The 27,554-nt window shown below is 43.9% G+C and overlaps 1 protein-coding gene across 20 annotated transcripts; it reads right to left on the bottom strand.

The window, feature by feature from the left end:
* Positions 1-220: 220 nt before the first annotated feature.
* On the bottom strand, positions 221-27,554 carry LOC115444677 (collagen alpha-1(III) chain). 20 transcript variants are annotated; one of them, XM_037443280.1, is made up of 14 exons: positions 27,339-27,554; positions 16,602-16,785; positions 15,945-16,161; positions 15,579-15,787; positions 15,193-15,429; positions 14,710-14,874; positions 13,930-14,040; positions 13,444-13,662; positions 13,107-13,217; positions 12,654-12,950; positions 12,168-12,242; positions 2,130-6,215; positions 1,761-1,886; positions 221-1,109 (listed from the first exon to the last, which is right to left on the bottom strand). In XM_037443280.1, exons 1-14 carry the CDS (start codon positions 27,366-27,368, stop codon positions 571-573), a joined length of 6,606 nt encoding a protein of 2,201 aa, XP_037299177.1. In that variant the 5' UTR covers positions 27,369-27,554; the 3' UTR covers positions 221-570. The 20 variants fall into 20 exon arrangements, with proteins under 20 accessions (XP_037299177.1, XP_037299175.1, XP_037299180.1 ...); XM_037443278.1 differs by having other exon boundaries at positions 1,761-2,057; positions 2,238-6,215; XM_037443283.1 differs by having other exon boundaries at positions 1,761-3,317; positions 3,615-6,215.

The following is a 27,554-nucleotide window of genomic DNA, read 5'->3' as shown; positions in this document are numbered from 1 at the left end:
TCCCTTTTGTAAAATTTCACCCTTCGCCACTGTTAAGGAAACATACCTAACAGTCATTTAAACATTTAAAAGTATTCGATGTTTTTGTGTTGCACGAATAAGTTGGTATATAACCCTGCAAACCGCCATTGCTTTTCTGTATGTTTGTATTCTTGCGGATACAGATGTTAAACAATGTTTTTATAGGATCTAGAAATTTGAGGAACAATGAAATGTCATGTTTATTAATTTAATAAAACATTTATTTTCCATAATTTGCTAAAAAGTACGAATGAAATCGTCGGTACGTTAACATTTTTTTCAACTTTTATACATGGAACCGAATTCGAATCGCAAATTATAAAATACATAATTTAATTTTATGCTATATAAAATTAATTAATAATATTAAAAGTATGTAGATACTTTCTTCGCTCATAAATTTTGAGATCGTCCAAGAAAATTTATCAGACAGTCTCAAAATTATTGCCGATTTATGATGATACGAATATTATATATAACATCGGAGCAAGTTATCGGCCTTAACATCGCAGTCGTTTTTCGACTACCGCCCTAAATTTGATATTAATTTTAACTCTTTCCTTCTAAAACTCTGGGTTGAGCTGCTAACTGACGTACTGCCTTCTTAGATGGTTTTATAATATTTCTAATGAGGTCATTTAGTTCATCCAAAGACTTTATCTCCTTCATTTCTTTAGCAGAGCGCGCCCCATTAAACCGGCCCAGATACCGGTATATCTCTCTGCTCGCTTGACATTGAGCGCAGTTATATTGTACTGGTACTGCGTTGGGGAAGTTTTGTTGCGCAGTATTCATACTACCGTCATGTCCCGGACAATATGGCACAAATACCACGGGCACATATCCTATGATACCGTACGGCGCGTATGATTGACTTCCTTGATTCTGACCGTTTGGCGGTGGTTGAGATCCTTGCACTTGTGTTGATGTGTTGTTGCCTGGGTTTACTAAGTAGCATGGACACGATCCAGGACTAGGGACGATTGGCAGTGGGTACGGTATAACGTAGATAGGGAACTGGGGCATTTGATTCGATGGAACATAAGCAGGTGGCTGCACCCCAGTTCCGGATGGCACTGAATCACCGCCTGTAACAATATTTCAACTTTGAATTGTACATAAACATAATAATAATACAATATGTAACTTAATTTTTTTGGATTAACTATTCCCAGTATGTAGTCCCGGTATCAGATTACGAAAAGTTACATAACATAGATAAAAAGTTAATACTATTTAAAGATTGTTTTGAGCCAATCAAGGAACAGAAATCATTTACCTAATATATTTTGTTATAATCAGAGCCTGTTTCACAAGTTTCAAGTTAATTTTATTTGTCAGTTATGGTATTAAACAACTATTGTAAGTCGTATTTTTTCATTATCGAATAGAATATTTCTGTTTTGGTCGGCTTGTAATTTATGTGACAAGTAGCATTATTCAGAAGTTGTGTATGGAACAGGCCCTGAGTATGAAATTTCTTTTATAATGTAGGCAACATATTAGGAAAATATAAAAATAGCCCCAAGTAAATTAATACTTATGGGGATTTTTGGAATAAAGCCCGAAGTCTGGAATTTGTGTTCGTTATAATGGAAATAGCTATATCGTCTGTCACATTAAGTATTCTGTATACATGGCGAAAAGTGAATACATCGGTTTGTACCTTGTTGTAATCGGTTGTATGGCTACCCTTTGATAAAAGGCGTACATTTTTATATAAAAATGTCGATGATTACCTGGTTGTCCGGGGCCGCCTGGTTGACCGGGTTGTCCCGGTTGTCCGGGGCCTCCAGGCTGGCCAGGCTGTCCTGGGTATCCTGGCTGTCCTGGTTGTCCAGGCTGACCTGGGTATCCTGGTTGGCCTGGCTGGCCGGGTTGTCCTGGGCCTCCTGGCTGTCCTGGCTGGCCGGGTTGTCCTGGCTGTCCTGGGTATCCTGGTTGGCCGGGCTGACCTGGGTATCCTGGTTGTCCAGGCTGTCCTGGGTATCCCGGTTGACCGGGCTGGCCGGGTTGTCCTGGGCCTCCTGGTTGACCTTGCTGTCCTGGGTGTCCTGGTTGACCAGGTTGGCCGGGTTGTCCTGGGCCTCCTGGTTGACCGGGTTGGCCGGGCTGTCCTGGGTATCCCGGTTGACCGGGCTGGCCGGGTTGTCCTGGGCCTCCTGGTTGACCAGGCTGCCCTGGGTATCCTGGTTGGCCAGGTTGTCCTGGTTGACCTTGCTGTCCTGGGTGTCCTGGTTGACCGGGATGGCCGGGCTGTCCTGGGCCTCCTGGCTGTCCTGGTTGTCCTGGCTGTCCTGGGTATCCTGGTTGATCGGGTTGGCCGGCTTGTCCTGGGCCTCCTGGTTGACCGGGTTGGCCGGGCTGTCCTGGGTATCCCGGTTGACCGGGCTGGCCGGGTTGTCCTGGGCCTCCTGGTTGAACTTGCTGTCCTGGGTGTCCTGGTTGACCGGGATGGCCGGGCTGTCCTGGGCCTCCTGGCTGTCCTGGTTGTCCTGGCTGTCCTGGGTATCCTGGTTGATCGGGTTGGCCGGCTTGTCCTGGGCCTCCTGGCTGTCCTGGTTGTCCAGGCTGCCCTGGGTATCCTGGTTGGCCGGGCTGGCCTGGTTTACCTGGCTCTCCTGGGTATCCTGGTTGGCCGGGCTGTCCTGGGTATCCCGGTTGACCGGGCTGGCCGGGTTGTCCTGGGCCTCCTGATTGACCAGGCTGCCCTGGGTATCCTGGTTGACCAGGTTGTCCTGGTTTTCCTGGCTGTCCTGGTTGTCCAGGCTGCCCTGGGTATCCTGGTTGGCCGGGCTGGCCTGGTTTACCTGGCTCTCCTGGGTATCCTGGTTGGCCGGGCTGTCCTGGGTATCCCGGTTGACCGGGCTGGCCGGGTTGTCCTGGGCCTCCTGGTTGACCAGGCTGCCCTGGGTATCCTGGTTGACCAGGTTGTCCTGGTTTTCCAGGCTGACCTGGGCCTCCTGGCTGTCCTGGTTGTCCAGGCTGCCCTGGGTATCCTGGTTGGCCGGGCTGGCCTGGTTTATCTGGCTCTCCTGGGTATCCTGGTTGGCCGGGCTGTCCTGGGTATCCCGGTTGACCGGGCTGGCCGGGTTGTCCTGGGCCTCCTGGTTGACCAGGCTGCCCTGGGTATCCTGGTTGACCAGGTTGTCCTGGTTTTCCTGGCTGTCCTGGTTGTCCTGGCTGTCCTGGGTATCCTGGTTGATCGGGTTGGCCGGCTTGTCCTGGGCCTCCTGGCTGTCCTGGTTGTCCAGGCTGCCCTGGGTATCCAGGTTGGCCGGGCTGGCCTGGTTTACCTGGTTGGCCGGGCTGGCCTGGTTTATCTGGCTCTCCTGGGTATCCTGGTTGGCCGGGCTGTCCTGGGTATCCCGGTTGACCGGGCTGGCCGGGTTGTCCTGGGCCTCCTGGTTGACCAGGCTGCCCTGGGTATCCTGGTTGACCAGGTTGTCCTGGTTTTCCTGGCTGTCCTGGTTGTCCTGGCTGTCCTGGGTATCCTGGTTGATCGGGTTGGCCGGCTTGTCCTGGGCCTCCTGGCTGTCCTGGTTGTCCAGGCTGCCCTGGGTATCCAGGTTGGCCGGGCTGGCCTGGTTTACCTGGCTCTCCTGGGTATCCTGGTTGGCCGGGCTGTCCTGGATATCCTGGTTGACCGGGCTGGCCGGGTTGTCCTGGGCCTCCTGGTTGACCAGGCTGCCCTGGGTATCCTGGTTGACCAGGTTGTCCTGGTTTTCCAGGCTGACCTGGGCCTCCTGGCTGTCCTGGTTGTCCAGGCTGCCCTGGGTATCCTGGTTGGCCGGGCTGGCCTGGTTTACCTGGCTCTCCTGGGTATCCTGGTTGGCCGGGCTGTCCTGGGTATCCCGGTTGACCGGGCTGGCCGGGTTGTCCAGGGCCTCCTGGTTGACCAGGCTGCCCTGGGTATCCTGGTTGGCCAGGTTGTCCTGGTTTTCCAGGCTGACCTGGGCCTCCTGGCTGCCCTGGTTTTCCTGGCTGTCCTGGGTATCCTGGTTGGCCTGGCTGGCCGGGTTGTCCCGGGCCTCCTGGCTGTCCTGGTTGTCCTGGGTATCCTGGTTGGCTGGGCTGTCCTGGTTTTCCAGGCTGATTTGGCTGTCCTGGGTTTCCTGGATGTCCTGGCTGTCCTGGGTAGCCTGGTTGGCCGGGCTGGCCTGGTTTACCTGGCTGTCCTGGATAGCCCGGTTGACCAGGCTGGCCAGGTTGTCCTGGTTGACCTTGTTGTCCCGGGCCTCCTGGCTGTCCTGGTTGTCCTGGGTATCCTGGCTGGCCGGGTTGTCCTGGGCTTCCTGGTTGTCCAGGCTGTCCTGGGTAGCCTGGTTGGCCGGGCTGGCCAGGTTGTCCTGGTTGACCTTGTTGTCCCGGGCTTCCTGGCTGTCCTGGTTGTCCTGGGTATCCTGGCTGGCCGGGTTGTCCTGGGCTTCCTGGTTGTCCAGGCTGTCCTGGGTAGCCTGGTTGGCCCGGTTGTCCTGGTTGACCTTGTTGTCCCGGGCCTCCTGGCTGTCCTGGTTGTCCTGGGTATCCTGGCTGGCCGGGTTGTCCTGGGCTTCCTGGTTGTCCAGGCTGTCCTGGGTAGCCTGGTTGGCCGGGCTGGCCAGGTTGTCCTGGTTGACCTTGTTGTCCTGGGCCTCCTGGCTGTCCTGGCTGTCCTGGCTGTCCTGGTTGTCCTGGATATCCTGGCTGGCCGGGTTGTCCTGGGCCTCCTGGTTGTCCAGGCTGTCCTGGGTATCCTGGTTGGCCGGGGTGGCCTGGTTTACCTGGCTGTCCTGGATAGCCCGGTTGACCAGGCTGGCCAGGTTGTCCTGGTTGACCTTGTTGTCCTGGGCCTCCTGGCTGTCCTGGTTGTCCTGGCTGTCCTGGGTATCCTGGCTGGCCGGGTTGTCCTGGGCCTCCTGGTTGTCCAGGCTGGCCTGGGTATCCTGGTTGGCCGGGGTGGCCTGGTTTACCTGGCTGTCCTGGATAGCCCGGTTGACCAGGCTGGCCAGGTTGTCCTGGTTGACCTTGTTGTCCCGGGCCTCCTGGCTGTCCTGGTTGTCCTGGCTGTCCTGGGTATCCAGGTTGGCCGGGCTGTCCTGGTTTACCTGGCTGTCCTGGATAGCCCGGTTGACCAGGCTGGCCAGGTTGACCTGGTTGACCTTGTTGTCCTGGGCCTCCTGGCTGTCCTGGTTGTCCGGGTTGTCCTGGGTATCCTGGCTGGCCAGGTTGTCCTGGGCCTCCTGGTTGTCCAGGTTGTCCTGGGTATCCTGGTTGGCTGGGCTGGCCTGGTTTACCTGGCTGTCCTGGATAGCCCGGTTGACCAGGCTGGCCAGGTTGTCCTGGTTGACCTTGTTGTCCCGGGCCTCCTGGCTGTCCGGGCTGGCCTGGGTATCCACCTTGTCCTGGCTGCCCTGGTTGGCCAGGCTTACCTGGTTGACCGGGCTGGCCAGGTTGTCCTGGCTGTCCTGGTTCTCCAGGGTATCCACCTTGTCCTGGGCCTCCTGGTTGTCCTGGATATCCACCTTGTCCTGGCTGTCCTGGTTTACCGGGCTGTCCAGGTTGCCCTGGGCCTCCTGGATAACCACCTTGCCCTGGTTGGCCAGGTTGTCCTGGGTAACCACCTTGCCCTGGTTGGCCGGGTTGACCGGGTTGTCCTGGGTATCCACCTTGTCCTGGTTGTCCTGGGTATCCGCCTTGTCCTGGCTGGCCAGGCTTGCCTGGCTGTCCTGGTTGTCCGGGCTGGCCCGGGTATCCACCTTGTCCTTGCTGTCCGGGTTGTCCTGGATATCCACCTTGTCCTGGCTGTCCTGGTTTACCGGGCTGTCCAGGATGCCCTGGGCCTCCTGATTGTCCAGGTTGACCTGGGTAACCACCTTGCCCTGGTTGGCCGGGTTGACCGGGTTGTCCTGGATAACCACCTTGCCCTGGTTGGCCGGGTTGTCCTGGGTAACCACCTTGCCCTGGTTGGCCGGGTTGACCGGGTTGTCCTGGGTATCCGCCTTGTCCTGGTTGTCCTGGGTATCCGCCTTGTCCTGGCTGGCCAGGCTTGCCTGGCTGTCCTGGTTGTCCGGGCTGGCCCGGGTATCCACCTTGTCCTTGCTGTCCGGGTTGTCCTGGGTATCCACCTTGTCCTGGCTGCCCTGGTTGGCCAGGCTTACCTGGTTGACCGGGTTGTCCTGGGTATCCGCCTTGTCCTGGCTGGCCGGGCTTGCCTGTGTACCAAAATATTATTTTTTAAATTATCAACATTTATTTTAAACTGTACTTATTGGTAAAAAAATATAAAATAAATTTATTAAGTATTCTCATGTATTAGTTATCTTAAAAATCCGTCAAGTGCGTATCGCATTACGCACAGTGTAGGGTAGTGTAGTTGTTTATTATAATTTAGATATGATTTACTTAAACATAAAATGCTAATTGTCGCTTGGAAGCCCCACACTATAAACTTTCCGCATAACATCCTAGGAAGTTAAGAGAGGTTGAAAACCAGCGCTGGGGTGCTAGGTCAGGAAACCTCCTCGTGGTGCACCCTGGGCAACGGCGCGTCGATCGAGCTGGTTGGCGCGACGGCCAATATCCTGACAATGGAGTTGGATGGCGGTCGTCGCCCCTTGCGGCGGCCGTCGTCCGATTCGGACGCGGAGGGCCCATCTCGGGCGGCTCCCGGTTCTGTCCGGGGTGTCGACGGGCTCGGTGTGCGCTCATCCCGCCCCGAGCAGGCAGTGGGGGGACTCCCTCCCCATTGTCGCCGTCGCAGATCGTAATCTGGTGTGGAGGTCTGTGGATATGTCTCGCGCTCCCACTGGACCGAGGGTCTTGGCTTAACCGCCCGGACCGCGAGGAAGAAAACCTCTATAAAAATCACCCCGAATCCCAAGCGGCGGCGCACCGCGAGGGATGCATGGCCGATGGGTAGTTCGGTCCCGAGTGCGACCCCCGCCAGAGTACCGGCCGACACTCTGCGCGGGTTACGCTAGGCTTACCCAGGTACAGGGGGCACTGCCTGGGCGGACCGTTATTTCCCCCATACTCGTGGGAATTAGATGGAAACCCAAAAAAAAAATAATAAAAAAAAAAAGAGTGCACTGTCGAGGTAGAATTGCTCTCCGACCGCGACATCACGTTGGCGACTGGGCGTAACACTGCCTCCACCTCGACTGCCGAGATACGCGGTGGTAGTGGCTCTAAGCCAAAGAAGGCGGTGGCCGCTAGGAGGCGCGCGCCGGCCCGGATCCTGAGCGAGTCCGAGCCGAGCAGTGACTCTTCGCGGCTACCTAGGCGAATAACGCGGCAACCCCGTAAGCCGGCCTCAAAAAGGCCGCGGGGAGTCCGCACGAGTGGCAGTGGCAGCGCAACGGACCCAGTATTGCGCGCCGCTGCCAAAAAATTGTGTGGGGCCTCAGCCTCGGATACGGAGGAGGATGACTCCGTGGCCGGGATTAAAGAGGCTTACCAGTCGGCCCTGAGGGAGGAACGTGTGGCCGAAGCCGCCCGCGCAGTGGAGGAGGAGGCAGCGCTCCAGGAAGTGGGGATCGTGGCGCCCTGCCCGAAAATTGCGGCGCCAAAGTCGGCAAAGGTTCCCACAAAGAACCTCCTCCTTGAGGTGGCGGAGAACATCCGTCACGTCTCACAAGCGTCCCGGAACCTCAAAGGGACGTTTGTGAAGGCTCTCAGGGAGGATGCCGCCAAGCTGCAGGAGCGCGCGGAAGAGCCCTCCTCCGCGGAAACCGCGAGACTGGAGGCCATAATAGCCTCCCTCGAGCGGAAGGTGACGGCACTGGAGGCTGCCTTGGCCACCCAGAACAAAATCCTCGAGGATTTTGTGGCCGGCGACCGCTCCAGGGAGCCGAAGGCGGCCTCTAAGAAAAGGAGGAGGATCGCCTCGAGCGGCATGAGAGACGGATGGAAGCTCTCATGGAGAAAACGCTCGAGGCGATCTCGGCCAAACTCGCCCCAGCGCCCTTCCCACGCTCGTCAGTGGCGTCGGTGGTGTCTGGCCCGTCCTGGCCAGCCGTCGGGGAGAGGAGGAGTCGGGCAGCAGCAACACTCGCGGCTCCGCCCAGATCTGCTGACGTTCCAGCTCCCGCTCGGCCCCCGCTCCTGCAGCCACACCTGTGGCCGAGGAGCCTGCCCAACGCCCGCCGCGTCGGCGTATGCGGGGGTCCAGGAGGAGAGCGGCGACGCCTCTGCCTCAATCCGCTCCGGCCCCCACAACAGTGGAAGAAGGGTGGACAGTGGTGGGTAACCGGGGCGGCAGGGGAAGAGGAACAAGAGGAGGACCGGGCCGAAGCCGAACGCCCCAAATGCCGGCCAGAGGCAGAAGGTGGTGCGCAAGGTTGTGCCCCAGCTTCGTCTTCCGAAGAAGGCTGCCGTCACCCTGACGGTAGCACCGGAGGCGGTAGAACGGGGCACGACCTACGCCCAGGCCCTGCAGGCGGTCAGGGGCAAAGTCGACCTGGCCAGCCTTGGCATCGGGGTCGGCATGAAGGCGCGACGGGTGGCCACCGGTGCCTACCTTTTCGAGGTGCCCGGACCTGAGTCCGAGGCGAAAGCCGACTCCCTCGTCATCAAAATGAGGGAGGCGCTCTGTGGGTCGGAAGGCGTTCGCGTCTCCCGGCCCGTCATGACGGCAGAGCTGCGCATCTCAGGGCTTGACGAGTCCGTCACCCCTGACGATGTCGCAACGGCTATCGCCAAAATCGGAGAGTGTTCGATCGAGGACCTGAAGGTGGGCCAGGTCAAGATCGAGCACTCGGGTCTGGGCGCCGCGTGGGCCCAGTGCCCGGCAAAGGTGGCGGATAAGGTCGCCAGGGCAGGACGCGTCCTGGTGGCCAGGACCTTTCAGAGGGCGTCCCTGCTCGCCTCATTCGGTACCGAATTGGTGGTGCGCAGGATTCGGCGACTGGGTCTCGCGGTGGCTCTCCACAAGACCGAGGCCCTTGCCTTCCATGGGCCTCGGAGTAGGCCGCCCATCGAGGCCTACATCTCTGTGGAGGGCGTGCGGATACCCGTCGGCTCAAAGATGAAGTATCTCGGTCTTCATCTGGACAGCCGATGGGACTTCCGCGCGCACTTTGAGGTTTCTCTCGCCGAAGTTGGTACGGACGGCCGGTGCTCTCGGCCGTCTGCTACCAAACGTCGAAGGTCCTGGCAATCCCTGCCGGAATCTGTACGCTGGAGTCGTGCGGTCTATGGCCCTATACGGTTCTCCCGTATGGGCCAATTCCCTGAACGACCGCTGCGTCAGGCTGCTGCGAAGACCGCAGCGCATGGTGGCGCAGCGTATCGTCAGGGGCTACCGCACGATCTCACACGAAGCGGCTTGCGTATTGGCGGGCACTCTGCCCTGGGATCTCGACGCGCGGGCTCTCTCTTCTGTCTTCTGGTGGCGGGAAGAGAGCTTGCGCCGAGGACAGAGGCTAGCCCCCCAAGAGGTCGAGACCACTCTGGTCTCCCTCCGCAACGCCGCTGTGGAGGAATGGCAGCTCAGGCTGGAGAGCCCGAGTGCGGGCTTGAGGACCGTCGCGGCAGTGCGACCTGTCCTTCGTCAGTGGTTGGACAGGCGCCACGGTGCGCCGACATTCCGGCTGACGCAGGTGCTCACCGGGCACGGGTGCTTCGGTGCATACCTGTGTCGCATAGCCGGGAAGGAGGAGTCCGCCGTGTGCCACCACTGTGGCAACTGCCGCGAGGACACGGCCCAACACACTCTCGAGGAGTGCCCAGCCTGGACGGAAGAGCGCAGCGCTCTCTTGGCCGTCATCGGAAGCGACCTCTCGTTGCCGACCGTGGTCGCCGCCATGGTCCGCAGCCGGAGGTCGTGGCGAGCTATGGCCTCCTTCTGCGAGCGTGCCATGTCGCAGAAGGAGGCCGCGGAGCGGGATAGGGAGCAGACCGATCCCGCCCGCCGCCGCCAGAGGAGGAGAAGGAGGCGTCGGGGCGACGGTGTCTAACCCGTCGCCCTGCGCCTCGTGGGCAACCGGGGCCGCCGCTCCTACCATCCATTAAGGCGGCCCACGGGGTGGGCGACAGCGTGAAGGGCTAGGCCTCACGTTGTCGCCGTCGCCACAGCGACGCTCGGCGTGCGGGGAACGGACCTTTCCCCGCCGAGTCGGGCCGCGAAAGCGGCACTGCGCAGGGGCGGTTCCGGCGCAATCCATGCGTTCTGCTCAGGTTTTCCGGAGCCGTCCCTAATGCGCCGATGATGGCCCACGCGGGGTTTTTAGTCGGTATTCCGGTGCGCTAAGTCTGGTAGGGACCCACCCAGCGATCGCCCATCACATCTCGGGCGACTCCTAGCATCGCTGGGTGGAAGGCGCTGGTGAGCCGACACTCCCCGCCTCTTCGGAGGTGGGGGTCCGTAAATGGATTTTCCCCGCGACACAAGAAAAAAAAAAAAAAAAAGGTTGAAAACCAGCGCTGCTCAGAACTACTGTGTCGGTCAGCACAGGCTGAGCCGCTTCCTTTTGTCTTTATTATAGTATAAGTATAAGAATATGTATGATATCATTTGTGTAATAAGATAATAAACTGATTTATTATTATTATTATGGTCAATTCTCTTTATTTTAAAGTTTTATTATTATTATGCGGGAAATCACGCGTAAAGGCCGGTCCTTTTAGAAGGCTTGCGTGGGGACATGGATCCAACACGTAGAGGCCCCTTTAAGATAAATTACTTTAGTTGGGGGTTGTACACCTTGTAAGTACTTATGGAGGAAATACAGCCAAAGACAGCGCTTGGAACGTGCAGGAACTATTGGAGAAAAGATGGGAATTATACTGGGTGTATGGATGGGATCTAGCTGGACTGGTTGCTGGGTTATTGATTGAGACAACGGGATTATCTCATTACTCGTTTTCGTTGACTTGTCTCGTCAATAATATTATAATGTAAGAGACGAATTACAACATTCTAGGAAGTAGTAAAGATCTCTGAGCTACCATGGCGAAACTGCAAGAGTTCTTTATTGACTACGGAATCCTAAAATCATCCCTCCTAGTACGAACAATAAAGAATTACGCTAAGTACCTATTCATATCAAGCAAGTTATATGAATAGGTATAATTATTTGTCTATAGTCGTTATATGATAGATTATCTATACCTCAAAAAAGAATGTCGCTGATTCCCATAATATATTTTGGTACGCATTGTTCTATGGCTATTTATTATTCGAATAGTACACGTGCGCAATGTTTTTGTTGCTGTATTTCAAATATACTCACAAAGGAAATATTTGTGCTAGGGGTACAGTACATACCGTATTTTAGTGAAATTAAGTAATGTTTACTAATTGACCTCAAAAATAGAGGATGTTAATAGATTCGACGTAATTTTATGTTTATAGCGTCTGATTTAAGGAGTTTCCGTTTTGTGATTGTCTAAATTGGGTTCAGTCCAGTAAGTCCTTCTCCTAATCTAGATTTTAAATATTTATATATAAAACGACCTCCCTGAGCAGTCCTTTAGGTGGCGGACGGGTGGCCTGATATTGAGTAAATGATGCACAAAGGACTGGTGTGCTGTATTAGATGCACGCCTATCATTTTACCAAGGTCTCATTCCTTGGGTGGTGAGAGTCCCTGGCCAAAAGCCGACTCTTACGAGGATAGCTGTTGCATGAACTTGCGCACCCCGCGAACTTTTATATTAGGGAGAAAGAAAAAGTACTAATCTAGATCTAGGATTATCATCGTCGCAAGTGGGTATCTCAATTACTATTCATTTTATGCATTATTTTATCATTTAAAGATAAACGGTTCAATGCAGATTAGAAGCGCAACGGGTGACGAGCCAGCTGTGAAGCGTGAAGTCGGGAGTTCGATTTTCACAACAAGACATTGAATGTAAGTGAGCGAAATATTTTATACGTATCTAGATATCTTTTTCAGTCGCATAATTATATTATGCGACTGAAAAACGCTGGTAGCGCTTCATATGAACAAGAAATTAATATTGATATTAACAAAAAATAATACGACTCCAAAGCAACAAATATTTTTTTACCTTTTTGTTTAGTGATTCGTCAGAAATTAATATTTTTTTTGAGTAGAGGGGAACTTTAATCTGAGACAACCTCGAGTTGCCTAACTCTCAATACGGGTCGAATTTTCTATGCATTTTCCGTTTACGAAATAATTTCAATGGGGTTATATTACCTGATGATCCTGGGCCAGTTCCGCCAGGTTGGCTTGGATAATATCCTCCACCGCCAGATGGACCCCCGGGACCTCCTGAAATAAAAGATTCATTTACTTAGGATGTTTGATGTGATTGATTTTTTAATAACACAGTAGTAAATATAATTGAGTTCTTAAATGTATTCACAACGAAGGTACGTCAGCTAGACCGTAGTGGTACTTCGGTCTTATGGACAAACTCAAACTGATGCCTTATCTGTTCATGTTGTCAGTGTCTTTGTTGTATAAATTTTACTGTCAGAACACAGATTTTATTTACTTTTATATTATTTTATAGAAGTACACAGTATACATTCTGCTAACCCTACAATTGACGTAAACAACGTATTGTCGTGACGTACATTGAAATTATATTTATTGTGAAATCTGCTTCTTCATTTCTCTATTATTCTTTGTACGTAAGATTGTGAAAAACTGTGAATGTAATGATTGAATATCCTTTACCTGGACCCCCAGGACCGCCTGGACCTCCTGGACCTCCCGGACCTCCAGGTGAGCCTGGACTGCCGGGAGAGCCGGGGCTACCGGGATAGCCAGGGTAATAGCCGCCGCTCGGACCACCTGGGCCGCTTGGGCCACTTGGGCCACCAGGTCCGCTTGGGCCACCGGGGCCGCTAGGACCACCGGGACCACTTGGGCCACCAGGGCCGCTAGGACCACCGGGACCACTTGGGCCACCAGGGCTGCTCGGACCACCTGGGCCGCTAGGGCTACCTGGGCCTCCAGGACCGCCAGGTCCACCTATAATAGTAAGGTAATATAAATTTGATAGGAAATAAATAGTATTAAATAATTAAGCGTGTATTGCATATATGTAATTTATTTGATAGTAAATATTCCTCTTATTTACAGCGTAAAAACAAGTGTTATAAGATTAGTAAAACATTTTATAATTACCTGGTCCCCCTGGAGAACCAGGGGATCCTGGTGATCCTGGTCTTCCTGGCTGACCGGGATAATAACCGCCTGATCCAGAACCTGCTCCACCTGTAGGTCCACTAGGTCCTCCTAAATATTATTGATAGTTAATATTAACCATAATTTGAGACCTTATGAAATAAGCTCAAAAACTAAACCGCTTAGCACAACAATGCTTCGTTCTTAGATAAATAACGTCTATGAATAAGGGGATAAGACGTCAAACGTATTAACAAAACTTATGATCTTATACAAAACTTTATCAATAAAATGTATTCTTAATGGTAATCTCAAGGAAAATGTTATGTTTAATTACCTGGTCCTCCGGGACCGCCGGGACCTCCTGGCCCACCAGGTCCTCCTGGACCACCTGGTGAGCCTGGGGAGCCAGGACTGCCAGGTTTACCGGGTTGGCCTGGGTAGTAGCCGGGTGACGACGGACCATTAGGGCCAGTAGGTCCGCTTGCTCCACCGGGCCCGCTTGGTCCTCCTGGACCACCGGGGCCTCCAGGGCCTCCTGGACCACCAGGACCGCCTGTGGAAATTGTTAAGTTTATTGATCCAAATAATACGCATATATTAATCTAAGTGAATTGCGGCTATGGCGCCCAATCGTAACAGAGATGATCCAAATAGGCAGTCGATAGTATTATAATAGTTAAAAAGTGTTCGTAATTCAAAGATCACTTTCCTTATGACCAATATTGAAAATGAGTAATTTAAATCAACATCAACTTAATTCTTATACGACGAATTATTCTTAAAGAGCTTATTAGATTTTTATGTACGTCAGGGAAAATACCTGGTGTTCCTGGAGATCCGGGCGAGCCAGGGCTACCAGGAGAACCTGGACTGCCGGGGTAGTAACCGCCGCCGCCGCCGCCTGAGGGTCCGCTTGGTCCACTAGGTCCACCTGAAAATATATTATGTATTTAGCGGACTTTTTTTTATTTAATATTACAAATCCTTACGTTTGTGAAAATGTTTGGATATTTGGAAGAAGTAAACGTAGGATCAGTTGAATGGATTAGGATGAAATTTAACACACGGGTAGACGATATCTTAGCTTAGCACATAGGTTATTTTTATTTTGGTATTTGGCTCCCATAGCTGTTTTTTATAGCATTCTGGTATCGCACATAATTGGCACTATGAATTGTTGCAGTGTTTTAGGGGCTTAGGTAGGGGAAAAGGCGATTCAGGACGGCGAAGCCGCAAGCAACACGTTATGAAATAAAAAAATAAGTAAATTACATCAAAAAATCACACATATAATCAATCCTCTTTATTTTGATTACAGTGTTACAAAAAAAATCCTGTTACTATTGTAAACCTAGACGCGATATAATTGATTCTCGTTTTTACCTACATTTGTCTCGATGCGAGGCATAGATCTGACCCAATGTTTTAAATCTAACTTAGCAACTTCCAAGTTGGCATTTTAGTGTCCTCTTACCCATATTAAGACTTAAAGTAACGATGCAAATATCTGATATTCTCATCAACTAACTTTCAAAAACCATTCTGATATTAATTTTGGTATACACCATACAGGAATATTTTAGCAATAAGAGTAGATTACCTTGACCACCTGGGTAGTAACCACCGCCGGAGCCGGGATAAGCTGGAGAGCCAGGGCCTCCAGGACCGCCAGGGCCACCTGGTGTTCCAGGTGATCCAGGACTACCTGGTGTTCCAGGTGAACCAGGGCTGCCAGGCGTTCCAGGTGTACCCGGGTAATATGCACCTGTATATATAAATATTTTTAAATACGAGTCCCATAATCCATTAACAATTTTATATATTATTGTTTACACGGATATGAAACGGACATGAATAAGTGTAGACTAGTGAATATTATAATATTGAAATAAATCAATTTTTCGGAAATTATCGTAATTTTTACATTGTGATTTTCTCCCGACATTTCGAAGACTTTGCTGCCTTCATGGTCATGGGTCAATAGTTTTATTTCAATGTTTAAGACTTGGGCAAACATAACAAATCATTAATTATTTAAACAATATTGATAAGGAAGTAGTTTTATCACGAATTCATCACTTACCAGAGCCGTCGGGTTGGTATGATCCATCAGGGCCGTAAGATCCATCGGGACGGTACGATCCGTCATTTCCTGGACCGCCGGGGCCTCCTGGTCCATAAGGTCCGTTGGGGCCACTAGGGCCACCTGGTCCGTATGGTCCATTGGGGCCACTAGGACCGCCTGGTCCGTATGGTCCGTTAGGACCACCAGGACCACCTGGCCCACTCGGACCGCCTGGCCCATAAGGTCCATTAGGTCCTAAAAGTAATAATATATGTATTATTGATGCTAAAATAAAAGACTTGAAACGTAATAACATAATATTAAGAAAAATGGCGTAAAAAAAATAAAAAATGTGTTACGCAATATTAAACAAAAGAATGTATAGTTATTGAACTAATATTTACCTTGGCCAGGGTAAGACACGCCGGGGCTTGGGTTGCTTGTTTGTCCAGTGCTATCTATTGGCTTTGCAGGCTTTGGCGGTCTTGGCGGTGGCTTTGGCAGAGGTTTCGGTGGCACTCCACCCGGAGTACGGCCGCATCCTTTCGGGAAGAAGAGTTTGCTCCACGGGATGATTTGACCGGGCACTGGTTCAGTTGGCTGATTATCGGAACTGGAAATAAGTTTCGCGATTAAAGCATCAAAAGTTCAATTTTGTTTGCATAAGATTATTGGTTCTTTATTGTTTTTGCTATTTTAAATTAAACAGGCGCTATGTGTCCAAGTAAAAATAAGCAGTGAATTAAAAGAAATTAATTTTAAAAACTTACTTTTCATCGTATTCGTATTTCTCATCGGGGTATACTTCGACGGGTTTTTCGGGCTCGACTACTCTATAACCGTGGCTGTCGGCGACGTAGTGGGTGGCACGAAGGTAACCGTCCGCATCGACGTAACCATAGCAACCGTATGTTACTCCGTCAGGACCACGATTCTCATGATGAAACTGGCCGTTAGGTCCAACATCGTAACCGAAACCATACGCACCTGAAAATGAAAGTAATACCATCTATATAATATGTGTATATTTTATTTAACTATTAACGGTAGATAATGTCTAAAAAGAACGAGTGTTTTTAACTGTTATTTATTTATTGTAAGTTCGATAAAACTTGCTGTTTTCTATGTATCTTACACTTTCAAATAGAACAATAAGTAACTCGGATAGAGCCGTGAGCAAAATGTTTTTCAGAAATCAAAAAGTACTTATCGACTTAGAAGTTTTAAGACACAAACGTTCAAGATTAGGCGAACTAGTTTAGGAATATACTGGGAACTCTAGAAAGACGTAAGCTGGCTCTAAACCAGATTAACGAATGTCGTCAAGCAGCAAGAGGGAAGTATATTTGTTGGAAAGGTGAAGTAACAGACTTCTGTTGATGCTATGTAGAGTATTTTTATAAGCGTTATAAAGGGTAGTTACTAACTTGTATCATAGTTGGTTTCATAGTACTGTTTCTTTTCATCGTCTTCAATGTCCACCACTACTTCATTATTATTCTGGCCTTCATAAGGACTGAGTTGACGCCCTTGACGGACGTCGACACTTTTTACTTCTTTTGTCTTGTTTTTTGGCTCTTCAGCGCTAGCCTGTGTTAACACTAGCACGGCCTGTAACAATGATATAGATTTTGTTAGTATGGTTATATAATATTTACCCGTTTTATAAATAATTCCTTTAAGATCATAGTTTTGCTAGAAAATATAAGTCGTTTACGCATATTAATTTTGCGTAAGTGTATAATATACGTAAACAAAGTTTACTATACTAGTGAAACAAGAAATATTCTAAGTCACGCATGTTATGAAGGAATCATGAATTGCCCAATTATAATTATGTTCTCGTGAATAACCTGTGACATCATCAATTCTAGTTTTCTGTTCGTTACTGATTTTCTCTTTTATAACTAATGTAGCAATTTTACTAATTTATATTTCGCCAGAATATTACTCAAAACTGTTAGGTAAGTCATTAGCGGAGGAACTCAAGAAAACATATATATTCTCTTTATTTTCGTAAAATTATGCAGATGGAATACATAAGCATACGAACATGGTGACTTATGTTACTCAGGAGTGCTAATATTATTTCACAACCGCATCAGGTCAACTGATGTTTTACACAATATCTCTCAAAATTCCAAATACTTTGCAACTGCTTTGGACACGCGTGTTCTGTCACGGAAATATCCAAGTTGAATTAAATTTATTTGAGTATATCGAAGTGAGAATAAAAACCAATGCTTAGAAGGGAATTTATTTCAATAATTTAATATCAAACGATTGCTTTGATGAAATGTTTGTTTTAGTAATATTTTTAATAACGCCGGTTTATGTTTATAACTTAGAATCTTCAAAACAATGTCACAAATATATTTAAAGTAATGCGTAAATGGAAATCGAGTCGTTAATTAATCATGTTAAATGTTTAATTTGTTAAGAACTAAAATTAATTTGGCGTTTATGTGTAGCATTTAAAAATATTTAACGATTATTTTATGGAAATCAGGCGACGAGCTTTAAATAACTATATTTATATCTTATGTATACCGCTTCATCAGTCAAAACTCTAGTGACATATATAAACGTACCTAGTGGCTGTAATTCCGGTATGGTACTGACTACTGGGATTGATTCTTTTTTCTGATCGGGCCTATGGAATATATTTTTTTTTCATTTCAATATATTTTAAGTTAATAATCATGGGTTGTTCTAAATGCTCATAGGTAATATTAGTTTCTAAAGAATTAAAATAACGGTATTAATTAATAATACTAGTAGTTATCCAGTGGCCGAAATTCGACCGACGAATTGAATATATTTGTAATACATAAATAATAATAAAATAAAATACTTAGATAATAATAATATCTTCTCAGTTTACATATTATTTAAAAATATTAGTTTGTACTCTGCGCTCCTTTTTAATGATATCATTTTTAACTATGTTAAATTTCTTACCTTACTCTACCTTTGTATAATTTTTGTGCAAAAGGGTTCCAAAGTTTCGCTACGTTATAATACAAATTATGTACGTACTCAGAGGATTACAATTGAAATCGGCTTTCATAATTTAATAATGTAACAATAATTGATAATTGATTGTATATTAGAATCGCATTGACTATATAATATAATATATTATGGAAATAGGTACAATTTAAAAAATTGATAAGTTTGAAATGCATGTAAATTATTTTTGTTTTTCTTGTAAATTTAATCCTAAAACCGTCAATGCTGGCATAAAACTCAGGAGAGTCGGCCATGCTTATCACAGCGACGGATAGCGATCTAAGTTGGCCGAATAATGTATTCACTAACCACTGTTCAAATTCGCACTGAATTATAATGTAGTGCACGTCCAGACAAACTTCAGCGGGGTCCGACGTCCGTGACCGTAACCTCATGTTTCAATCTCACGTACAGAGACAAACATCAGAAGTAAATTGTTTTTTGATCTGGGCCATAAACGTGTAAGCATTTGGACTCATGGCGAATTTTTTTTGTGACAAGATTTGCGAAACAATGGCGGTGGCATAGAAACCTCCAGTTATATTTGTTGAAAGCTAAACATGACGTCAAATAAAATAAATTTAGAAATGAGGCTATGGTTTGAATTGGTAAGGTGTTAGCAATTTACTCGCATGAACATTGAACTCGTATGTCAATTGTCAAGCAAGTCACAAATAAAAATTCGGTCGAGTGTGAATGGTCCTCGTATTCTGACGGTTCCGTCCCGTAATATTTTCCTAACGATAAGTAATTAGGTTTACAGAGGTTTGTTTATATTCGCGAATATCTGAATAACATTAATGACTGATCCAAAAACAATAACATTCTCCAAAAGCAGTGATGTTTCCATTACGAATAGTTAAAACAAATTACTTCATTATTATTGTATCGATAATTATGACTCACTTACACAAAGTTGAGGCTATGTATCTAGGTAAAATATTATGTTCGTAATATAAGTAGTAGGTCATGATTATACAAAATTGTATGTAAGTAGTTGTATGTCAAAATATTGGAATTACATTGTACTATGTTTTAAATGCTAGTTTTGTATAATAAATACATTCATAAGACATTTGTCGTACAGCGAACATAGTATGTCTTTATATTCATTTTATTACCTGCTTGTTCATACCGCGTATATTTCTATGCGGATCTTGTACAATCCGCCCTTGCGTATTCTCATTTACTATCTATTTAATTGCAACCAGAAGTGATTCATAAATATCTTTGAACGTTGATGTCACAGATTACATTAACGCTGAGGTCACTGTATTTAAAGTGTTTTTTTTTAAATCATAGGTAGATACTGTTTTACAACTGATAAAGCTTACATCTTGATTTTAATGAACGCAAGATATTATGCATTTTTTGCGAAGATTTATTGGTATGATTTGCGCACGATTTCTCAATGCCTACAGTGTTAACAATCGTAAGAAACTTCGATTTAAATCAATCAGGTTCGATACTTTACGTAATAAAATTTATTGTTGTTCATTCCGAATAGTGTTACGTGTTGTTACCCTAAAAGGGTCCAGCATATTTTATTGCGTAAGATAAGGGTATGGTGTCCCAAATGTTCGAGCGCGGAGTTAAATACTGGGCGTGTCACGTGATGTATAATTTGAAAATAACGATTCATTTACAGTTTACATTCTTGTAATGTGACCTCGGTATCCGTATTTACACTGTACAACATGTTTTATCTTCCACCGCATGAATTGTAAAGATCATAGTTAAGTGAATGGCTGTTTATCAATATGCAAAGTGTGCGCTTCGCACATAGAACCTTTATAAAAATCCATTTGATGCTGGCTCACTTTGACAGCTTAATTCTTAATGTTATTTTAAGTACATATTTCGTGAATATTTTACGGTAATTTTATTATGTACATTAAAAACGACAACAAAAAATAAACGTAGTCTGCAGACTTCGCGCTGATAAAATATAATAATGGCTTATTATAACAAATAAGTTTTTTAAAAATCGATTATATGTTTGTCTAATTTTAATCGTATGCAGTGATTTTATATATATTATGTCAAGGTGCGATTGTATGACGCCAGCAGGTTATGTCACGCTCTCTTCTATGCTCGTTCACTAATCTAGGCGCTAAGTAGCTTCGCAAACCGGCGAAGGTCGATTGCATCCGGCACCCTACCACACTGGCACCGTGTTTACGCGGGCCAATTTTTTTTTATCAATCCCTAAGCATGACGTTCAACTGCAGTGTTAATACAAGGACTTACAAAAGAAAGATTGCGTTCAATTCTGACACAACCTGTCACCTCTGTTTGCGTCATAGGTCAAATATTTTAACATTTATCATTGATCGTCAATGCGTCGATGTTAGCAAAACCTTTTTTTTTATTTTGTAAGGTCGAGATCGTGTACATTACCTAGTTTAACGACATTTAACTTTGGCATCATCAATTAATGTAAGCATGTGTAATCGTCCATTAAAATAAATTTAAATATGACTTCATGTCTAAGATATGTTTTGTATTGGTGTATTGATTTTCCCAATAGTTTTGTCGTAAGGTTTCGAGCCTTTACATTATTCGCGCACATAAACTACATCGTAAATACTCATTCATAGTGATGTTTATTTCTTGACGTGTTTCGAAACCTATCGCCGTAACAATCAGAAAATACGTAAAATATTGAAATCATCGGAAAACCCGGGTTGTTTTCACTATTCAACAGGTAAACAATGTGTTACCTACATAGATGCTTAAATGCCGATAATGGACGTCGATTAAGTTTATATCCTTCGCAATAGTCATGAGTGAAACCACATAAGTGCATTAACCTGATTAAGAAATGACCAACGAGTAAATATCTATTTATAATCGTCCTTCCAAAGATATTAATATCAATAGGATCCGAAAAACAATTTGAATTTCATAATGCATAGTGGCCGGCAAGCGGTCGTGAGAAATGGGCCCGATTACTTAATCTATCAGATGACCGTACACAAAGTACGGTTATTTAACATAGGGTTGTTACTCATATGATGTATCTACAATACATTTTTGATGTATTAAATAAGTAACCATTAATCATTGAAGATATGAACAGGCTTGTAATGCTTAGGAAAAGGTTAATAGTTGGATGATGTAAACTTTTAAACACTCGTTTAATCCTGTCTGTTAATAATAGAATGGCAAACGGATTCACCTTTTAAAATGACAACATAATATACGTAGTGTTTTAAAAGCACTATTAGCCAGCCCTAATGCAAATCTTTTGCAACGATTGGACCTCATGCCAGACTTGAGTAAAAGAAAATGAAAACGAAGTGGCGTCGCGTGAGAACAAGAACCAAAGCTTATTGCGTTCAACTAAATGTTTCTTAATATAACCAAAACTTTTTGTTCATGCATTATATGCACATCTATCCGAGTAATAAAGCGGAGATAATTTTCTATTAGCTATTTCCTATAATTTGCTTCCTTGTCATGAGTCACAAGATTTATTTTAACTTTTGATAATCTTATACCATTTATAAAAAAAAAACATATCTGCTACGGTCAGTGTGGGTAGTATCGGCTGTATAACAAGAAATATTCGTTATTAGAGCAAACTTTTGTGCCCACGTTTATTAGTACGTAAATCAATTTGTTGAGTCTATTTAATTTAATCACCGCAAAGTGAGTCAGACTCTCGAACATCACCTATTTGTGAGTATTAACATCTTTAGATTTTATTTATTTATTATACACAGGAACATCAACAGTTTACACATACAATTAATATTGGTTCAGTTTTCTTAGTATAGTATTGTTCTTATGTGCTTACCAAATAAAGATGTACCAACATTCGCAAATACATTTATTACGAACAGACTGTTACGAATAGTATGACACTGAGAAAATTAATTTTATAAAATTCTTATCACTGGTTGATGGCGCACAACTTAAATTTACAGTTTGGCAGTCTAAAAATTTGTCTCCAAGTTTCGTATGAATGTAACTTAAAAAAATATTTTTGAATTTATTGTCATTAGAAAAATGTATGTATACGTACGCATTTAGTGAAACAATGGTGTCCATCGTCTTTTTTATCTTTATTTGATTGAGTAATGAAGCTCAGATATGAGTATAAATAATTTATGATTTAAGAGTTCAATGTCGACCATATTAAATTTTAATAACATGTTCCTTGGAGGTAAATCCCAGCGGCGAAATCAATAGGTATCGCATGAATCTGAAAGTGTCTTAAACAACTTGATTGAAAGTGACACATTGAGTTACATATAGGAGTGGCGGTCATCACGATGAGACAGTAAAAACGTGACCAGCCTGGTACTTCGAGTGTTCATTAAGTGAAGGTACATGAACTTTGATTTCAGAAAATGCAATTAAGGTTCGTTGGTTGTCTTTGTTTTTACTGTTCATTCATCGGAATTTACTTTGGAGTGCCATCAAAATTACTTAATTCATTCGAGATGTTGTTTTTGTCTGTAATGTAATGACAGTTCGATATTCTTTTTTTAATATGAACCTTTGATATTTTTATAAATGTCCAATTAAAATTAATGTACGTTACTGATGTTTGTAAGTTGTGATTATGTTATGAATTTCCTATCCTTCAATGCAACAGTATATTCGAAAGGCCGGTGTCGTCTCATCTGCCGCAGCGAAGATAATTACGTCACCGCATGACCCACCAGGCTTGAGGTGAACTAGCATCCTCAACCTTTAAACTATTCAAACTTCTAAGACGACATTTCCCAATGCGCACTAGTCTCTTCTCGAGTTTCGGCAACCGGTATCGAGTGTTTAAAACAGGAGATGACTCACATTATATTTTTAAAAAGGCAATTTAATTATATCTTGTTTATTAGGGTTCCCTAATCCGTGTAAACTTCCCAAAGGGTCGTAGAAAAATTATTTAGCACAAGATTATTTATCTCTAGTGGATGTAGACTGAGTTTAATACTGAACTTTTTTAATTAGACTGTGTAAAGTTTGTACAGGATAAAGCGTTAATACGATTAACTGTTGATCTTGTTAATATGATTATTAACACGAAAATGCCATGTCAAGTTGATGTTTCAATGATTGCTAGTCTCAAAAAAAATCTATTTAGAACAGGGACAATGATTGACATAACAATGCGCAAAACATTATTCTAATCGGTTGTTTGTCGCACCCCTGTAATGTTGTTGGTTTTTCTGCGATGTCAATGTCCTTTAGCAATTTGATTTTGTGTGACTAACCTGTTTTATAGTCTTTTTAAATCGGAAACTAATTAACATGTTTATTGTACCTAATTAAATTGATTATAGTTATACTGCAGGCGATCGACACTAGAGCATATAATGGAGTGTTGTTAAAATGTTATATTATAATATTATTATTTCTTCAATCACTGTAATAAGGTTAGCAAAAATTGTTAACAAATAAGTATTTCATGTCTTTCACGTAATTAATTATAACTTGACAATAATGCATGTTTTACTTTACATAGTTCTTTTGTTTAGATATTTTTAATCACGACTTGTTATTTAATTTATGTACAAAAGTAATAAAAACTTCCTATATTTTCTGTAAAAGGTTTGAACCCGAGGGTTATGGTGAGTGGTGGTGCTACCTAGACCTTCAGACCTTACCATCTGGAGTAAGGTCAGTTCATTCGTACACAAGTCATGTTGTAAACAAAGCCTTTATGTGATGCGGTATTATGACATATAATAAAATTTAATCTCCAGTCTTTAAGCGAGTAAGCGTGAGTCGCGTTACCCATTGATCTTAACAGAATTCGTTTATTAAATTTCCTCCGGTACTCTACCATTTAATTTTTCGTTACGTAAACCCAACAAAACACCGCAATGACCTCTTCTGCGTATAAATTAAACGGGTTACAATTCTATATCTTGTTTTAGTAACAGGCGCGTGCAAATTAACTTTTATATAGTCTCAAAAACTTAATCACAATTCACAGCAATAGTTTTCGGGTATAAGCGGTCTTGTCAGTGTTGAAAAGGGTTAGGTTCTGGGAAATGCTCAGCCGGCAAATTGGATAATAACAACTTTGAATATTAATGAATGTAGAGAGCAAGTGAAGAGCAGACCAAAGAGTATTCTGAAAGAGTTCTGAGTACTTTTAATAGAATTCTAAATAAATTTATTACGAGAGTGGAAAAAATATTTTTTTGATACCAAAAAGGTTAGTGCTCGGATCATTCGCGTGGGCAGAAACAACCCCGTATTTTGCATTACGTCATTCTACAAAAGATCTAGAGCGGAGTGCGTTCAACTTTATATTTTATTAATATAATCCGTTGTCTAATGTCACCGTGATTGATGATTTTTCAATTCTTCTATACCGTTGGCAAAAAACTCGACATTAATCTAGATACAATTGAATTAGCCGTAACAATTGGTCGTCTTATCATAGTATCGCCTTCGCTTTATAGCCAGGCATCATTTAAAATAATATATATTTATAGAATAAATAACGAGATAAGTATATCATGAGTTAAACCGCAATTTCTTATATTAAAAGAAGAAGAAACTTGCGTTTTAGACGAATAATAAATATTTTCTTTGTATAGAACAAAAGTAATTAACAAAGAGATTGGTACATTTTTAAATGTTTCTTCTGAGAACTTAATGGGTAGGTAACTTAAGTTGGTAAACTTAAATCGGTTCTGTTGCAAAGTTAAGTTTAGCATACTAACAAGTTTCTAAGATACTGTCGAAAATTGATATACTGATAGAAAGTACTAATTTGTCAAGTTCGAAATACCTTGTTCACATAGTGGTCGTTTTTGGAAAAGACAATATATTAAATTTAAGGAAACAGTATGAAAGAAATAGAAAATGCCAGGTCATTTTTACTAAAATTATTTTATTGTACCGACGTCTTACAGGATAATATTAAATTGCTTTTACTTAGTCTTAATTAACTTGAAATATTAAGTGAGGTTAAAGAAGGTAAAACGGGTCAAACATATTAGAAATAGTAGTCAAACAAACAGCATCTTGCTTCGGAATGCACTTCTTATTGCTATTCTTTATCGTCATACATAAATGCATAAAAATAACAAACATCGAATTTATTATGTTCGAATCTTATTTGAACGCAATTTATTTAATTTGATTGTGAAGATTTTTTCTAATTCGAAACATTCCTACACATACGTATACTTTGTTTATTTTTCCTATGACTGACGTAATTGTCTATTTATGTCAACTTCACGAGTAGTATCGAATATGCTTAATTCGTGATACAAAAGATATTGGCATATCCAAATGATGATGTACATTCGTTTTAACTTTGACCTTTAACATACTCTTGGTACAACATATTACTCTTCAGTTTTAATGAATTTAAAAACAAAATTTATGTCGGTAGTAATTTAATTATGTATATTCAAGCGATTATACGTTTTGTGTGCATAAACCTTGATTTATGGGTCATAAATGTCCTGTATATTTGATTTTATAGATAAAAGTTCATAGTTCACTAGACTAGTGTTCATAGTAATGTGACATATTTCGACTGCAATGTGACTCTCAACGTTATTCTAGGAGTGTTAAGTATTCGACACCACTTTGCGTTTACCTTGATTACATACTTATAGTGTTAATATAACAAAGTGGTTATGAAATATTCGAGTAATTCAAGGATTTAAAATAAACATTTTTTTTGTTATGCGGAATATGTATGAGTTTTAAAATTCCGAAGGTGTCATTTACTTACATTGGGTTACTTGGTCAATGCGCTGTGAGTAATAATGATTAGGTTTTTTTAGGAGACATCTTACTTATGTGGCCTTGAAATTGAGTTTATGTTTTTTATATTTAAAAAAAATTGTCTTTGTCAGGCATTTGGTTCTAAAGTTTAAGCAAAGGCAATAGGTGAACAGCCACATATGACATGTTATTAATAATATGATATATTATAAATAACATTATATAAATTAATAGGTATCATCATAAGGCATAGAGTTTAATAAGCTTGCTTTCGACCCATAATGCTGTAGAGGTTTAATCTATCGTCATTTCGGGCACAATTTCTAATTATGGGCAACGTATGTGTACTTTTTTAACCGAAAACTAGCCCGATTATTTTCCCTTCAACACGGAACCTTAGTCTTTTCACTACCTTTATTGCGTTTTTAATCGTACTAATACGCATAATAAACGGTAGCCAGTATGCATTTGAAATTCCGCAATTTGCAATAAAATGTTTTAACATAATATTGTGTAATTATACGTTTGCTAAATATTAAATTGAATAAATTAAAAGATGTCCGCATCTTTACATTTTAAATTTTTATAGTTAATTCAATATATACATAACATCACGCATTTATCCCCGAAGGGGTATGCAGAGGCTCAACTAGGGCACCCACTTTTCGCCAAGCATGTTCCGTCCCATGATGTGATAGGGGGCGAGCCTATCGCCATATCGGGCACAAATTCCAGACTCCGAGCTGATACTGAGCAGAAAAAACCCAAATATCATTTTGCCCGACCCGGGATTCGAACCCAGGACCTCAGAGCGCTATTGTACCGGACATGCAATACAACTACGCCATCGAGGCAGTAATTCAATATATATTTTCGAAAAGTTAGGAACTTAGCCACTTCGGGTGTGGAGTAACTACTTATATTCCGATTTAGTTAGCTGGAATACCCTAATGTCAAAAGTGTTTAAAATTAGTTTTACATAAAATAGAACTTTATTATTGCTAATACTTAAAATCTTGTGGAATAATATTGATATGGAATATATATGAATATTATTCCACAAGATTTTAAGTATTAGATACCTATAAAATATAATATAATATATTGATTTTCTGATGTAGTAATATCAAATTATAAAGATTAACTACGAAATTATAACAAAACTATTAAAAGTCCATTAAAGTAAAACCTCTAATAATTTTATTTACTACTTTATAAAAAAATCGAGCTTTGAATGTACGCGAATTTATCCAAGTTTGAAATAAAAATATTTAAGCGCATTTTTACGAAACATTAATTAAATTCTGTTCAGAGAACAAAACTAATAGCGGTTTGATATTTATTTTATAGTCTTTACATGAAAAATATTAAGTAAACCAGCTATTAAACCTAATCAAACTAAATAAAATTATAATTGTGTAATACGGCATAAAAATAAAACTCACCAAAAAATAAAAGACTGTTCCCGGCCCCATGGCCAGGGAGGCGGCCGTTCAGGCCTCTGTTCTGGTAAGCAGGCTGTCCAAAGACAACTTCAGTCCTGGCCACACAAAGTAAAGCCTATACGACGCCGTCTAAGCACAAGATGTGCTAAAATTCGCTAACATGACCCGTACACCGACGACCGGCTTTTAAAACTGAAATGTGCAAAGTCGAAGATG

The sequence above is a fragment of the Manduca sexta genome, chromosome 26, assembly GCF_014839805.1.
Source record: "Manduca sexta isolate Smith_Timp_Sample1 chromosome 26, JHU_Msex_v1.0, whole genome shotgun sequence".
Lineage (NCBI taxonomy): Eukaryota > Metazoa > Arthropoda > Insecta > Lepidoptera > Sphingidae > Manduca > Manduca sexta.
Note: the sequence above shows the minus strand (reverse complement) of the source record. Positions and strands in the feature narration are given on the sequence as shown.

What these genes read in the sequence shown, in the direction of transcription:
- LOC115444677 (XM_037443277.1), bottom strand. Translation starts at nt 27,368, where the DNA reads ATGGGGCCGGGAACAGTCTTTTATTTTTTG. An exon ending in CGGATCTCCAGGAACACCAG is followed by an intron (nt 13,663 to 13,929) that starts GTATTTTCCCTG and finishes CAATTTCCACAG; the next exon opens with GCGGTCCTGGTGGTCCAGGA. An exon ending in CGGCGGTCCCGGAGGACCAG is followed by an intron (nt 13,218 to 13,443) that starts GTAATTAAACAT and finishes AATAATATTTAG; the next exon opens with GAGGACCTAGTGGACCTACA.